The 17,299-nt window shown below is 49.6% G+C and overlaps 1 protein-coding gene across 1 annotated transcript in view; it reads right to left on the bottom strand.

Moving 5' to 3' along the window:
- ITGB5 (integrin subunit beta 5) overlaps window positions 1–7,764 on the bottom strand; it is a 64,230-nt gene extending 56,466 nt beyond the window's left edge. The window contains exons 1-2 of the mRNA XM_068407338.1: window positions 7,624–7,764; window positions 3,440–3,525 (exon numbers count right to left, since the gene is read on the bottom strand). Coding sequence (XP_068263439.1) covers window positions 3,440–3,525; window positions 7,624–7,735 — 198 coding nt within the window. The 5' untranslated portion in view covers window positions 7,736–7,764. The remainder of the gene's footprint in view (window positions 1–3,439; window positions 3,526–7,623) is intronic.
- Between the last annotated feature and the right edge of the window lie 9,535 nt (window positions 7,765–17,299).

Raw genomic sequence — 17,299 nt, forward strand, 5'->3', positions numbered from 1 at the left:
ACAATCCATGGGTGCTCGAGACTTTCTGCTCCTCTGCGGTCACGTGGAGCCTGGATCTGGGAGTGCAGAGGGTGATGGAGGAGGACGCAACACTGCGGGAGGTTGTGTGAACCGTGGTCATCTCTGGGAAACAGCACGGCTTTCCTGCTCGTACCGCTCCTCTCCCACAGCTGGGGTGTCCCTCACAGCGCTGGCACTGCTGGGCACCCAGGGGGACAGAGAACAAACAGGTATGATGGCACCACCAAGTGCTGTTATTCCCCAAAGGGAGGAATATTATATATAAGAAGGTATATATAGGAATAAATGTTACATTTTTTATATATATTTTATATATTATATAAGAAGGTATATATACATGGGAAGGTATAATAATATAGGAGGAGCACCGCCAAGTGCTGTTATTCCCCAAAGGGAGGAATATTATATATAAGAAGGTATATAGAGGAATATATATTATATATTTTTATATATATATTATATTATATGATATATAAGAAGGTATATATACATGGGAAGGTATAATAATATATGAGGAGTGGCTGAGGGAACTGGGGTTGTTTAGTCTGGAGAAAAGGAGGCTCAGAGGAGACCTTATCACTCTCTACAACTGCCTGAAAGGAGGTTGTAGCGGGGTGGGGGTTGGTCTCTTCTCCCAAGTAACAAGCGATAGGACAAGAGAAAACAGCCTCAAGTTGTGCCAGGGGAGGTTTAGATTGGATATTAGGAAAAATTTCTTCACTGAAAGGGTTGTCAAGCATTGGCACAGGCTGCCCAGGGAAGTGGTGGAGTCACCATCCCTGGAGGGATTTAAAAGCCGAGTAGATGTGGTGCTGAGGGACATGGTTTAGTGGTGGGCTTGGCAGTGCTGGGTTAACGGTTGGACTCGATGATTTTAAAGGTCCTTTCCAACCAAAACAATTCTATGATTCTATATATAAGTATATTTCATTTATATATACACTATATAAATTACACTTCCCATGTATATAATACATCTATACATATTATAATATATATTTATATACAGAATTATATTATATATACTTATATACTCCTATTATATATACTTCCTGACAAAATTATTACTTGTTGCCTACAAAGATGACAACATCTGACCCAATTTGCTTCCAAACCTGTTAAGTAAATGCAAAGGGAGCAGAAAATACCCACTAATCAGCTGATCATGCTTCTACCACAGTAGAGACCCCTCCAATACCTTAGCCTTGCTACTTAAAGCATCTACTTAAAACAGCAGCAGAGCTAAAGAATTTGACTGGCATATATGCTCCCGGGCAACATACACAGTGAATGACAGCTAATGAAAATAGAGTAGGAAAACAGGCTAAAAGCAATCTAATAAGCGTACCTGGCTAGGCTGAGGCAGAGGGCAGGGAAATAAGGCAGTGAAATGACTATGCAAAGCAAGCGGATATTGAGAGTTTATAATATTACTTTAAAACTTCTGAAGTCAAAAACCTCCAGATATCTTTTGCAATCCCATTACCTCACCTGATGGTCTCAGTTAAAGATTTAGAGTTTCAAACAGTAAATCCTAAAACAAATAAATGTAGAATCAGAATAAGAACTCACTAAGTTTTAGCATGCAGCGTGTAATGGGGACAGCAGCTTTTAAACACGTAGCTCTTGGCACAAAACACCTTGACATGTATTTTTAAATAGCCGCTGCAGGCTAAAGGTCAGGAAGTATTACAGCACTTCCCTGTAAACACCCGCCTTCCTTCTTGGCCCCTCCATTCCATTTAGGAGTATTTTTTTTTGGTAACTCTCCTGTTTGGAAGATAAGAGTCAGGCTGCCAGTCCCATGGGCTGCCTTACAATTAGTGGTCACAGCGACCACCAGATAAACATTTCCACTGGCAGCATTTTGCAAAAAGTTGTATTTTGAGGTCAAGAATTAAAAAAAATAAACCCCCAAAAAGCAAGCTATCGGGTACCCATGGCTTAATAGCCAGCGTTCCTGGATCCAGTCTCACCACCGCAGATTAGCTGGCTGGAAGACGAGCTCTTACAGCTGTTTACAAGATGTCTCAAAAGCGGGATGTATTGCTTTACCCTTTCCCTTCTGCACACCACCCGCCTTGCTGGAAAAAAAACCATGAAAGCTATTACGCTGTCAGGTAGCATGGTGTTAGCGGCATTAGGAGGTTTTACTTGGAGAGCTGTGGCTGTGCCTATGAGTAAGTGAAAACCCAGTAAAAGAGACTCAGAGAGACAGAGACCAGGGTACCTGAAGAGACACAGACAAACCGTGGGGCTCAGGAGCTTCCCCATCCCCATCTCCATCCTGATCCTTGGCCCTGAGAGGCTGCAGCCACCCCAGGCAGGGCTGGCAGGAGGAGGGGTGGGAGCAGCATCACCAGCTACAGCTGGAAGGTGAAGTGTGTGCTCTATCCAACTGCTTGCCTCCCCCGAAGCAGGACCAGGACAGGGTCAGTCGTACTAGAGGAAAAAAGGTCAGCAGGGAACAGGAGAGCATCACTGCTGGCCACGCCCATCAAGAGGTTCAAGAACATCCACTGCTCTGGGGTTTCTCACAGCCCAAAGCTGGTTCCTGGCACAGCAGCTGTGCCTGCAAGTAGGCAGGGTCTTTCCCTGCCGCTGTAAGCGTCCTTATTTCTCTCTTAAACACTTAGGACAGATGCAGCACTAAGCAGAGAACAGCTGTCTATGGGTTAGACGTTATCAGGTCTTTCGCACACCTTGTCCTCTAGAAATCACAAGTCTCCATGATAAGATGTATATTTTATACGAGATACATATATATCTAAACTCATGAGCAGTTCTTAGGGAGCAGGGAAAGATACTTGCAATTTTTCACAAACCAAGGAGGCCCAATTAAATTATGGGCGAGGAGCTCCAGCACCAACATAAGGATGCATTTTCGCCCCGAAGCGCACAGTTAAGCTGTGTAACCCACAGCACGGCACGAACACCAGAAGCACGGGTTGGTTCCCAAAATGTCACAATAGCTTCAGAGAGGAGAATTATCTTTGTTACAGACAAAGAGCCCGTGCCATGCCAAGCCATGCAACAAGGGACACGTAGCAGGACACCAGCCGGGGGCTTGGGGCTTTTTAGGGAGAGAACTTTCGAGCAAGGCTCCCTGCAGCACAGAGACCGTGCAGGGACCCAGCACCCACCGAAAACAAGAAGGTAATTGAAGGGACAGAAGGACTGAAGGAACAGTGCTGCTCTGTTGAGGATGCACAGGGGCCAGCAGGGTCAGAGACTTATTTCCTACAGTGTCAAAGAGCTGGAGAGTCACATACACCCAAAATACACTCGGCGTGGGAGCACCCGCTGCCCTCACCCACCCCTTCTGGCACAGGACGGTGTCAGGAACAGGCGAGGGAGGGAATAGCTCCCTTCCCATGTTACAAAAAGCCCGCAAGACCAACGAAGTCTGCCCACCTACCTCCTTGGAGCACCAGGCACACTTGGGGTGGATGAGGAGACATTCTTCACAGGACGTGGCGCTTCCGCTCGTGCACAGATTGAGACCTTCAGCAAGAGAGAATGACATAGAGTGAGGTGGGCTGAATGGTTACTTCACTCTAAAACAGTGTTCAGGGGTCTTCTGAGATGTTCTTAATGCTGAATATATTGTAAGTTCAAACAGTTTCAAGAGCAAAGAATCTCCTGGGAGCTTAAAAGGCTGGAGAAGGAATAAACCTCTCTTCACCTATAAGGAGCTCTCATTCTCTTTCCCTTCCCCAAGAAAAAAAGAAAAGGACAGAAATTGGTTTTGAGGGGCTGAGAACCACCAAAATACAACTCTGGTGATGTTTCTTCCCTCTTTTTCAGTTGTTTCTGGTTAAGCAAAGAGCTCATCTATTCATCTTCTTAATGAAGTACTCCCATTACTGTGGACAGAACGCACTAGCTGTTCTACTAGCCTGAAATACAGAGGTGGCTGTCTGAACCCCCCCCCAAGATGCTGACTTTTAGGCACATCTCCGGAATGTTTTCAGCTGAACAGACGGAGGTCCCCTCCCTAAAATTTTCATCTTAAAGCAGCCTTGGAAGATATTCATCTCCCCCTTCCACCCATGCGATTTCCACAGTGGATTCATGTTACAGTAAATTATTTTTAATTTATTACGGGAGTCACTTCCACAGGATATCCAGGTCAAGCCAGCCAGCGTGTTCGCACTGGGGCACATCCCAGGCTGGCCAGGGTGGGAGACACCATGCCGTGGCTGAGGGCTCTCCTCGCCTGTGATGCCAGCAAGGGCTCTGCGCCCACCGAGGCGGCAGCAACCAGGGCAGCGGTGATGGTCTTTGCTCCTGGCTTGCTGGTGTACCGAGCGAGTTTTGCTTGCAAAATCTACAATTTGAGCTTTGGGCTTTAAAAATAAAGTGGAACCACACAAGTTAAGCCGAAGCAACCATCAATGGCACCGGCTCTGAATGCAGCAGCTTGTTTAAGCATGCCTGTGGCTATGAATGTGCCCTTCGATACCGCCCATGCCCCAGCTCCCCCGGGTCCAGCTATTAACTTCTACTGTCAATAGCTGATTAAACAAACCTTCAGCTGAAGATTCAGCACAGAGGTTGCACACTCCAAATGAAATGCCTCAGGCTCAGACTCCGAGATTGCTATTTTTTCCAACCCAAAAGTCAATAAAAGCATTGTCAGGCCCCTATTTTCAGGCAGTTGCATCTGCAGATACCATTGCACCATGCTGCTGCTGGGTATAAGCTGCAGATTGTGCAGACTTGCTGCCGGCTGCTGAAGAGCCACATGGAGTTTTCTCCTGTCCCAAGAACTTTCTGCCTCAAGAGCTTTGGAAAAGGGAGTTTTGCTGTATCCCATGTGAATATTCCACCGAAAAATGAAAAGCGGTGGCTGCCTGGGTAGCTCCCGCACGGGGCTGGGCTGTGAGCGCAGGAAGCAGTGAATCCAGCTGGAGGAAAACTTCGCATGCCCTAGGCTAAAAACAAAAAGAGGATAAGTAGGTCCTGTCAGTAATTCTCAGCCATCGCCAAGGCATGGCCGTGTCAGAGCCCTGCGCTGACGGCTCTCTGCTGCCCGCAAGGTGGTTAACTCTAACCCGGGAGCACCAAGCCCCGGCCTTTCTCTATGGCTCTCATTCAGACCAGCTGCTTGGGCTCATTCAGACTGAACAAGAGCCTTCTTAGGTTTTTTTTCGCTGGCTGTTACCACACACCCAGTGTTTCAATCCTTGTTCACATTCACAAGTTATATTCCAGCTCCTGGACGTTGCAAGAGCTCAGAACATAAATATGTAATATAAAGTAAAACATAACCTGTTCGACTGAGTTACAATTTGCACTGAGATTAACACTCGCCTTTGCAAACCCTACAACACAGCTGAAAGCTTCTCCTCAAGAGCTGCTGCTCTGGTAGAGGTGCGCTGGGTAACGCAGGAAAAATAATGGGCTTATAAAGCAAACACTTGCAGTCGTACCCTGGCTACCCAGCCCTGGCTCTCCCACGGCTTCACTCGCCCATCTGCATGGAAATAGGGTAATCCTTACCGCCATTCCTGACTGCTGGATTTTTGGGACTTTACTTAGTAATGGTAATATCTGAATGAAAACCAAGGTCTCCTGCCACCAGGTACCATGACCAAAGCAGCCCACGCTCCTGTGGCCAGCCATGGGGTGACATTCCTCCCGGTGGCAGCTTTTGAAGTTTCCAAGTATGCTTTTCTTTCCACTCTGGAGTAAAACCAAACCGTTTCCCGCATTGTTGTGAAAACGGAGCTTTGTGAAGCCCTCCGATTTTAGGCTGAAACCTGAGCTTTTTGAGCTGGAGTAAAAACATGCAGGATTTTCCAGATGCAAGTCTTTGCTGTGCTCAATTCAGCTCAGTCTTTCCTGAATCGGGCAAAGGAAGGACCTGAAGATGCTCATGGTAGTTCAGATCCTTCCACATGCTGGGACGAGTCACCCAGTAAGACTGGAAGAAACTCAGTCTGCTCCTTGATTCTGATATATTTAATGAAACCATTCCCAAACTTTGACTAAACTTCTTATAATGGGGAAAATTCCATCCAGGATTTAGTTGGGATTACTCCAAAGGAAAATAATCCACCCCTCCTGGATGGCTGAGCTCCACACCCCGCACACAGTTCTTCACACTGATGCTGCTGAGTCCTAAACCCTGTGCCCAGTTTTGTTTTGCAAAGCAGCGTCCAGCAGGCATGAAGAGCATCTCCAGACAACATCCTTCCCTCGGGCTGAGCCGCAAGAGAGCCCAAAAAAGCAGAGGAAGACAGCACATCCCACTAGACAGCTGGGATTTTAATACATCAAACTACCGATGCAGAGCAAGATGGGAACTCTCATGAAAGGTACTCAACCAACTTACTCATAAAGATGCTCCAGGCAATCAGACCTCATCTTAAACCTGTTCTGCAAGAAATCCTAGTTGGGGCAGCTCCTCCAACTGAGATGAATGTACTGGCTTGCTCAGGGGAAAAAAAAAAAAAAAAAGTGTTGTACTTTATTCTTTATACAGCTAAGTGTGAAAAAAGATCATTTTTTTAATGCTTGCAATAAGCATTCCAACAGCCCCGTCCCCGAGACAGTCTGCTGCACTATTGAATCATCAATTCTAAGGATCAGACCCACTAAATAAGAAAAACTACAAGAACCTCTTCCAAGTTTTTGCAGTTGAGTGCCACAGTACTCTGCAAGATGAGCCTCTTGTTAAGTTAACTCATTAAAACATTAAGCACTGAGAGTAAGTACCGGCATGGTGGGCTCAGGCATTTTGTGGGCTCCCTTTATATAAAAAGTTTCCCTGAGTGCTCAGAGAGCAGAAAAAAACCATGTCCAGTACTAGGGGAGCAGACACAAACCACGCTGCGGTCCCGGAGTGCGTTCAGGAGCCCGGAGAGCATCCTCGGTGGGGACAAGGACCGCTCCCTGGGCACAGAGCTTATGTGGGGGAATGATACAAGCTGAGAGCATGGAGATCGGACGCTGGCAAGAGCGAACGTCTGTGGTTTTATGCTGCTGTTCCTCATCCAATTAATTAATACACATTGCTCAGACAAACATCCCGGGGAAGTGTTTTTCCGTGATCAGAAGCTGTTATAGCTGGTTCCATTAAAGTGTATATATATAGAGGGAGGTATATATAGCAGTTCCACGCTTTTTAAGGCGAAGGTTTAAGATCCAGCACCGCAAAGCCCACGGATGCGGTCCATGCCCCACCGCGCTGCCGAAGCGCGGGTCCCCACCGCCCCGCAATTGGGGGCACAGCGGGCGGGGGGACCCGGGATGCGGAGCCCGGGGCGGCTCGGGGATGCCCCGAGGGCCGGAGGGGGAAGCGCAGAGAGCCCCGGCACCGGCTGCCGCCCCCCCCCCTCCCCCTCCCGGGGCAGGGGGGCAGCGGGGGCACGAGCCGCGTCCCGCCGGCACCGGGGGCTGGAGGGGGAGCGGCGCAGGGCGGCGGTGGGGAGGTGGGAGCGGGGCTGAGGCAGCCGGAAAGCGGGGGAAAAGGGGAGGAAAAAATATAAATGGGACCAGAAGTGCCCCGAGGCGGGCTGGGGGATAATCCGCCTTCCCGGGGCGGCGTTCGCAGGGCCCGGAGCGGCGGGGAGAGCGGAGCGGAGCGGCCCTTACCTCTGCCGGGCTGCAGCGGGGCGGCCAGGAGGAGGAGGCGGAGGAGGAGGAGGAGCGGGGGGGGCCGGCGGGCGGCGGCGGGGGCCGGCAGCCCCCCTGGGCACCGGGGCATGGTGCGGGCGGCCGGGGCGGCCGGGCAGCCCTTCCCGGCCGGGCCCTCCCCGCCGCCTTTTGTGCAGCCGCGGCGGCGGCGGGGGCGGAGGAGGAGGCGGGGGCGGCGCCGCGGGGCTGCCCCGGGGACGGCGGGAGCCGCGGCGGGCCGGGCCGGGCCGGGCCGGGCCGGGCGCGCGTGTCGGTGTGTGTGTGTCTGCCGGTCTGTCCCGCTGCCCAGGGAGCGCTGCCACCTCCCCGCCCCGCCGCGCAGGGAGGCGTAACCCCGGCCCCGCGGGCGCGGAGCGGGCACGGCCGGGCCCGCGCACACGCGTGGATGCGTGTGCACAGGGACACGCACACACACACAATCCGTACATACACCCGCGCTCATACACACGCACACGTGCGTACGTGCATGCCCGCATGTGCGTGCCCATGTCACACGCGTGTACACGTGCACATTCCATACACGCACATAGACTCATAGAGTCGCTTTGGTTGGAAAGGACCTTTAAGATCATCGAGTCCAACCGTTAACCCAGCACTGCCAAGCCCACCACTAAACCATGTCCCTCAGCACCACATCTACTCGGCTTTTAAATCCCTCCAGGGATGGTGACTCCACCACTTCCCTGGGCAGCCTGTGCCAAGGCTTGACAATCCTTTCAGTACAGAAATTTTTCCTAATATCCAATCTAAACCTCCCCTGACGCAACTTGAGGCCATTGCCTCTTGTCCTATCTCTCGTTACCTCCGAGAAGACACTACCACCCGCCTCACTACAACTTCCTTTCAGGCAGTTGTATACAGCGATAAGGTCTCTCCTGAGCCTCCTTTTCTCCAGACTAAACAACCCCAGTTCCCTCAGCTGCTCCTCATCAGACTTGTGCTCCAGACCCTTCACCAGCTTCGTTGACCTTCTTTGGACTCTCTCCAGCACCTCAATGTCTTTCTTGTAGTTCGGGGACCAAAATTGAATGCAGTATTCAAGGTGCATATGCTTACATATATGCATTGACCTGCACACAGCTGCATGCAGATGTGCGCACACGCATGCATAACGTGCACAGACACACACACAGATGCATACACACACGCACACCCAGACGCATCCATGCACACAGTGTGCACAGGCTCACACACAGACACACAGGCGTACGTACTCACAGGCACATGAACAATGCACGCCCTCCGCTGGTGTCCCCACGGGTCAGTGGCCGCTCTTACGTGGCATTTTCCTGCTTCAGGGATTTTCTCTGTGCAAACAAACTGCGTCCCATCTGTTAAACAGCTCCCTAGGCAAGGGCACCCGGGCAGCGCTGCCCTGCCTGCCAGCTTTTTGGCTCTCTCCACACAGCCACCGCCTGACCCTGGCGCGATGCGACATCAACACTTCAGATCTAAAGGAAACGGCGGATTTATGATTGTGTTTGGGTTGCTGGGGAGCTTTCTGTTCTCTTTTGTTTTTAAAAGAAATCATAAATCAACCGTAGGGCTGATCACTGATTTTAAAGGCAATTTGTTAACTGCCCACGGCCTGCAGACCTTCGTGCCAGTTTAGCATAATGTTTACTAGATCTCACCACTAGATTTTTCCTAAAACACATGCCCTCAATCCAATACGTTGCATTGCTGTTCTCAGCAAGAAGAGATTCACTGTAATGCCACCTGCCAAAATTTCCCCTTATTTGCACTGATTTCGTTGCTTTCATAAACCTCACTGATTTCTTCAGCCTCTCCATACCCCTGGAAGACACCAGGTTTGGGTTTGAAGTGGCTATTTGTTGTTTTAGGAAATACCCGCCTACAAAAGTTGTTAATTTTTAACTGTCCTGGTGCTGCTAAATCTGAGTAACTCCTGGTGCGGCTGTACGAGCATCACAAGGGTATTGCTTGTCACCAGCGCAAAAACATCATTGAATGCCTCACCAAATCATCTGCTGTGGTAGGAATGTGGTGCGTGGGCCAGGCTGTGACCTACGGGCTGCCCTCGAGCTGCTGCCTCTGCGTGAGCAAGGGGCAGCATCAGCTCTACCTCTTATCCCAAGAGCCCGATAAGGTGGATCCCGTCACCCTTTATTAATAATAAAAGTAATACCGGCCACGATGTGACTGATCTGGAAATGCAAGACATGGCGTGAGGGGACTTCAAAGCGGGTTGCTCCTCTGCGACATACTTTTCGTATTTCTGTGAAGAGAAAGAAAATGAAATGCAGATCCTATGTTTGCACAAGATAAAATACCTAATGCGAGCCTCAGCGCCCAGAGATGCCTCGTGTAGACCTAGAAGCCCCTCCTCAGTTCTTCTGGCCATGCCCAAGTACCCCGAGACACAACCATGTGTACAAACATACATAGATTGTATGTGAGAGCTTTAATCTCCTTGGTCGTAGGAGCAGGGAGACCCTCATCCCTTGTCCCTTGTCCCTATATCCTGCCATGCCACCCAGGGAGCGCTGGTGGGGAGGAGCAGATGCACAGGGGCAAGCGGTGAATGAGCAAGAGGGAGAAAGGAAAAGCAGGGTCGTGGGAGGAGGAAACTACTTGGAGGGAAGTAATCCACCTTGTGCGACCTGACTGTGGCATCTCAAGCAGCGCAGAAGAGGATTTGAGGAAGAGAGGGACGACTTTCAGAAGGAATGTGTTGCCTTGGGACCGGAGCCAGGTGAGGCGTAGGAGCTCACCAGTCACCGGTTATATTTAGCTGGGCTCAGCCAAGGTCGGGTGCCTGCCCTCGCTTTCCGTGGGCATCGCCATGAGCACCCGGTGCCCGCCGTACCCAGGCTGGCCTCACCCCCCAGACCCCACGAGAAACCCCTGAGAGAACGGGGAAGGTCAGGAGCTGCTGCTATGCATTTTTTGAGCCGTGGGGTGTTGTCAGTGCTCAACATCTGCTATCAGTCACGTACCCTTATCATCATATTTTTCAAGCCAAACCCCTGCGAAGGTCCCGCAGATTCACAGGCCATATGTCTCATCCCAGTAGATCAGCACTCACCTCCAGACCATGCTGTGGGCCCAGGGCTCTACAGGGAAAGACCCCACAGAGCTGCAGGAGAGGAAGCGCTGCTGCTTCCCCGATGAGAACAACATTAATACCCTTCTCTGAAGCCAGTGCTGTGCTCTTGCCCCCACGGGCAGCAAAGAAGAGGATGTAGTTGCAGTAAAGACCAAGTGAGCAGCTGTACCCTCAAGAGGGGGACTTTGTGGTGGTTGAACATGGTTTAACATGGGGAATGCACCCACCGCAGGGTGGGCAGCTCAGCTCTGGAGCAAGCAGGCAGCCTCGTGTCCCTCAGGTCAGCTGCAGACCAAGAAATGAAGCATCAGCAGAAGCAATGTGTGGCCTGAAATGAGGTCCCCGGAGAGGGTGTTTGTGTTAATCCTTCCTGCTTACCCATGATGAGGGTGCTGGGCCAATGTGTGCTGGCTGCTTTTCTGGAGTCAGGGACAGGGTGACAGCAGATGCTCAAAAAGATGATTGCCTCTGTGTATGAAACCAGATGAGCCCTTCATCTTCCTACTGGGATTCAGTCCCTGAATAAGGGACTGAGAAAGAAAGCTTTTAGTGCCCATGTGTTAACAGGACTGTTGAGGACAAATGGTTCATACAAACCAGTAGAAGATGAGTTTGATGCAGCACCACGATTTTGGGATGGGAACTCAAAGAAGAACTCTATCACCTGGGGATTGCGAAAGGATGACCTGCAAGAAAGCCGCTCTTGATCTCCAGGAACAGCTGCCACTGCTGCCTATGTATTTTCTCTCTTGACCATCATGTCTCCTGTCTACAAAATACCGTTCTTGAGGATCACTTAGTCCATGGGACTGAGAACCCTCAGGTTCCTTCAAGTATTTAGGTACCACATAAGCCCTTGAACTTGGGTTTTGTGTATCATTGCACAGTTCTGCTGGAACAGAGAGAGGAAAACGCCTGGGCTGGAAAGACCTGATCTTTATGCTTGCTTTCTTATCACTTGCATTTTAAAGCTATGGTCAAAGCAGGACAAAAACCCAGTGTATCTGACCTAGGCATGCATTTGCAAGCAATGCAATTGTAAGTTAGTTCTTTGGCTCTTTTATTATCAGTCAAAACAAATAAAATGCTTTATCAGAGATACTTTACGTGGTTTAAAGATAGGTTTTCATTGTCATATCTTCCTCGTGGCAGTAAGGGTGGATAAAAGCATCTGAGTCACATCTAGATGTCTGCCATGGCACCGAAGAGGTTCTAGATTTTCAACTATGACTCCTCTTTCTGCATCAGTCCAAGGAAAATGCTGGTCCCAGGGCCCCAGCCCATGGCCACAGCCTGTTGCAGGGTGACACTGCACCTTTGCCTTAATGTTTCACAAACTATTGCCTTGATCCAGCAGTAAAATCCCAGGACACCTCTGACTTTCTCCTGTTTCTAGACTCTGTGGCATAAGTTTAGGGTTGCTACGTACTAGCAGCTCCAGCTGGAAGAGACATCTGACTGGATATAAATCATTATAACCTCATTATAGCCTCATTATTGGATATAACTCATTCATCCACCATATCTGCAGTGAGTTCAGAAGCCACAGGATCTCAAGCACAGCTTTCTCGTGTGCCAGAAAGACCAGCTAAGACAGCTGAGGTTACCCATTTCCAGAAGTCCCAATGAAGCCGGTGGTGGCTGGAAGGGGAATCCAGATGCAACCTGGCCTCGGTCACCGCCAGCACACAGCAGGTCCTGAATATCCCTCAGTCCTTTAGTCCAAGCAGCTCTTCATACAATGAAAGATGGGCAAAACGGGAACCTAGATGATGATCAAGCTGAGCTGATTTATGGTTTTCATAAAAAGGAGTTATGGGGGGAGCTGGGGTCAAGCTGGGGGGTAGGATCAGGGATATGAAATAAAAGGCAAACTCGTTTGAACCTTGGGGATCTCCACCGTGTTACACACAGTTCTTGTATTAGGAAAACACTTTCTCTTCCTGTCCAGTTCCTCACTGTGCTGTTTGCTGGTCCTGCTGGCTGTGCCGCAGTGGGAGGTGGGAGCACAGAGGCACACGCCGTGGGTACTGTGCGGCTCTGCCGTCCCCACGCTGCCTCCCCCACAGGCCAGCCCACAGGTCTGGCTGCTGGGGTTTTCACAACCATGGGAAAGGTTTGTCTCCTGCTTTTTCTGTGGAAGCTACAAAAAAATTCCAATTGACACAAAGTCCTTGTCAGTAATAGGCAACAATCGCATGCCAAAAAATGACAATCATGAATTTCATCCTTTCTTAAACAGAATGTGCTCTCCTCGAGCTAAAGATGCAGTTCATGTTGCTGCTGCCTACTACAAAAATAGATAAAAAATATCTATTTTTACCATGTGAGGACCAGCCTCTGTTGTCAGCTACTCAAGAGCAATGCTACCACTCCCGACCTGCTGAGAAGCAGCATTGCAATAATGATGGGAAGCAGAGAATGGCACCTGAAGTTGTCTTGCCAAGCTTTGTCCCTCTCCTGTGTGAAAAAAAGCAGGGTTCAGAATAAACCTCTGTGCAAGTCCGTGCCTGGAGCAGCTGGGCTGGAAAGCGGGGGAGGTACACCGGGGAGATCTTCTTTGTGCCCCTAAGGTACATAAACATGAGTCCTTCAAACAGTGGCCATGGAACCAGACCAAACCTGGCAAGTTTTGGTGTTCTTACAGCTCCCGGAGCAGGCTGGGGGGCACTTGGCTGCCTGAGCAGCTGTTTTCAGGAGGGGCTCACTGATGTGCTGAACTGAAATGAGTGATGGATGTCTCCAGCCATGAGCCACCCCGAAAAATGTGCCCCTATCCCGAGTTAAGGAGCGTGCTATCAAGGGGATGGGCGTGAGGATACACAAGGCTGTGACATAGGAGAGGGTTAAAAATTCACTGGAAATCTACCTGTGGTTTCTGTTAATGGTCAGCTCCAATTAAAATGTGCTCATTAAAAGGTTTTGCCTTTCGTGTGGTTGTCCTGCAACTGCAGAGAGCCAGCTCCATCTTGTGGCCAGGGACTCTGCCAAGTCACAGCGAGGAGGGTTTGATAGCCTCAAGGGTCCATCCCTACTGCCTGGCATGGTGTATTAAGAAATGTTCTCTCTTCCTGCACATCTTGCCCCAAATAAACTGGACTCATTTTGATTGAGACTATGGGAGAGCCACAAAAGCCAGGAGCATTTACTGCATGCATCAGGCAGAGAGTTTCTCGTAAAACCCGAACAGAATGGAAAGACCAAAGAGATACCCTTTGTATGCGTGTGGGGCAAGGATCATTAAGTATGATTTAATATGTCAGAAGGCAGAGCCAGCTAGGCTCAGCTCCACTGAAATCTCTGTCAAAATCCCCACTGAGGGGAGGAAAAGCCCAGGTCCCAAGCGCTCGGGCGAGCAGAGTGCTCCGGAGGTACAAACAGCTTTCCAAGAAACTCACCCTGGATCTGCGTGGTTTGGGCCTCCCGCTGCCCCACGCAGCTTTTTCAAATCTCAGTTGATGTTTAGCTATTTAATCACTATCTGAAGTAAGTCATTGGACGCTGGTTTTTTGCTTGTTTTTCTGGCAAACATTTTCTCCCCAGCATGAGCTTGCTGCAGACTCTGTTCAAACCAACCTTAGAAGGACAAAACAGTGGAGAAATGATGAAAAGTCTACAAGGAAAGACCTTGCTTTGAAAAGAATAATAGTGTACTGTTACACATGTGCAACACAAGCCCTGTTTCATTTATAGGAATGATATATAGGCTCAGGTCCACAATTCCTCCTCTGGGACCCGTCTTCCCATTAATGTCCATACAAGTTAGGCACTGAAATACCTGCCTGGATTTGACCCCTGATTCCCACCAATTTAAACATTCCTCTAGTTGAGAGGGAATTAGGTACCTTAGCACTATAATAACTTCTTGAATTTGTTGACTGTCCCAGATATGAAATATTTTTTAAAATTTTTGGCTGATTTACCCCATAAAAGGATCTCTACATACAAAAGACTTCAGAGAAAGCTTTTTTTTTCCAAAGTCTCATTTATGCGGCAGACTTTCTTTCACCAGCTGCACATGGATATCCACGACTAAAGGAGAGGCAGAAATTCCTTAATATTTAACCAGGCTGATGTCAGCGGGCACAGGGCAGGAAGCAATGATACCGGCGAGGGTCTAGGGGAGCCATGTCAGAAGAACTGAGAGGTTTCCTCGCCCTCCCTGCCTCACCTAGACATGATGGACATTACTTTGGGAAGCTGTTAATGTCACTTTAGAAAACCGACTGCCAAAGCAATGATCAAACTGGGAAACCTGCTGGGACAAATCTCTCTCAAGGTGCTACCAGAGGTATTAATGTTTTAGACCAGGCAAAAAGTGAAGAAGATTCTCCGTTGCCATAGATGCCCACCAAAGGCAATGTCAGACTGTCACAGCCCTCTCTGGAGTCTTGGGCAAAATTTCTTACTCCTCTCAGTGCTCTATTTTCCCTTTGCCTCCTTACCTGGCCCTGCAAGTCCCCCAGCTCCCCTGGGGAAATCTCCACTGTGTTTGGGCCAGCAGCTGGGCAGATATTTTCTCTCCACTGCCCTTGATGTCACCCACCTTGGCGGGTGCCGTGGGGGACACTGCCCGGGGTTTGGGGACACTGCCTAGGGTTTAAGGACAGAGAGGAGCAGGAGAGACACAGCTCCTTCGCAAGCTATTTTGATTCCACCAGGAGAGGGAGGGTTGGAGCTGCCGGTCTTGGTTTGCTTTTCATGGAGAGGGATAAACTTTGCTCTCTAGAGGTTGCTCTTTGGAGCTTGCGTGTGCAAGGCAGCACCTTTTGGGCTTGAAAGCAGGAAGCATTTTGCTTTTTTTGAGTTATCACCTGCTTCAAAAATTTTCTCTTGTTTCTTTTATGAGGCTGTTTTTACACAACCAGTAAAGAGCCCAGTATACAGCACCTTATGCTCCACCAAACACCTCCATGGTTTATGAACAGCCTGGGCACAATTAGGGCATACAAGACACGCTATGTATGCACACACTAGGCATCACCTTTCAGCCCGTGCTGCCATTGAATAAAGCAGGTCAATGAGTTCAGAAGGTGAGAAATGTCCCCCTGGCCCAGGTTGTCCGTCCAACCCCAGGCTCTGCTCCAGGGGCTGCTACAGGAGGGGCTATCCTAGGGGCCTGGCGCCTTTTACAGCCCCTTCCTCCAGCACCTCCACTTTCTCATCCTGTTGTTAGAGGGTACATCTCTGCAGGCATTTGAATCCTTGAATTTGCCTAATCTCTTTTTGAACCTGCAGATACAGTGTCCACAACCCCCTGTGGCAGCAAGTTCACCACCTGTGCCTGTAAAGTTTTTTTTTCTGTCTGCTTTATGCTGACCTCCTTTAGCTTTGCGTACCCCCAAATTCTGGTGGGTGTTTGGCTGCCACCTGGAGTCAATGGTTTCAGAGACCCATCAGTGATGGCTCAGCATGTCCCAGTGAGTGTATGGGCTGGCTGTGCCTGGGAACGCAGCTGGGAACCACAGCCCCATGTACTGCTGGGCTGCAGCACACCGTGTTGCTCCTTTGGGTCCCCTGGATCAGCACTGCCTGGTCCTGGTCACTTATTAAGAACCACTTTATCTATTTGACCTTATACCTCCTGTTACCTGGTTACTTCCCTTACTTTCCATACTCCTGCTACCTCTTTACTCCATGTTACCTTTTTACTTCTGATTGCTCTGGCTCTTCCGGCTGACCCACTGCAGAGTGTGACAGATATGGGAAGCTCCCCAACAGCTTCAGCTGTAAAAACAGCCGCAAAGAAATCACTGAGCGCCTCTGCTACATCTTCATTGTGCCTGTCTGCCCCTTTTATACCCTTGTCATCAGCATTCCCACCAATTTCCTAGCTGTCTTTGTGGCTTTGATATATTTAAAGAGCCTTTTAGCAGCAGTTAGAGCATCCTTTGCAAGGCAACTTATGTATTTGTTGTTTTTAGCCCTATTTATTTCCTGCTTAATTGTGACCTGACATGTTTTATGGGCTTCCTTGTTTTTAGACCACTTTAGCCTTTTAGGGTTGGGTTTGTGGATTTTTTTTTGACTGGTTGCTGCAAAAATCAGTATCTTCAGCTCACACTCCCAAAACCTGGGGGAAGTCAATTTAATCCTCCTGGGAACCCTTAATAAGCAAAGCTGCTCCATCCGCAGCACCAGACACAAGGCTTTGAAACAGGGAGCATTACTGGGCTAAAAATAAGGGGGAGGGGTAGGAAATAGGAAAAAATAGCAATTGATGACTTGAGAGCTGCTAAACTTGACAAATGACAGTCCTCCTCTCACAGGAGTGGCAAATGAGTAAGGCAGTGCTCGGCTTGCCTCGCTTGCCTTTCTGTAGTTTGTGGCCATGGGCTAACGAACCTTAAATTTCAGGGAGGTTGTGTTGCCTGTCCCTGGTTGTCTGTCCCTGGTTGTGCTGGGTTCCAGTCACCTTCCTGAGCCTGGGACGAAGCCAAGGTGGTCTCCCCAAAACCAGCCAGGGACCACGATGCTCACTGGGGCATCTGCCTGAATCCCTCCAGCCCTCGCCTGAGTTTCCCTAAAAGCTCTCCATAGCGAAGGTTTCTGTTGGGGAAGCCT

The sequence above is a fragment of the Nyctibius grandis genome, chromosome 9, assembly GCF_013368605.1.
Source record: "Nyctibius grandis isolate bNycGra1 chromosome 9, bNycGra1.pri, whole genome shotgun sequence".
Classification (NCBI taxonomy): Eukaryota; Metazoa; Chordata; class Aves; order Nyctibiiformes; family Nyctibiidae; genus Nyctibius; species Nyctibius grandis.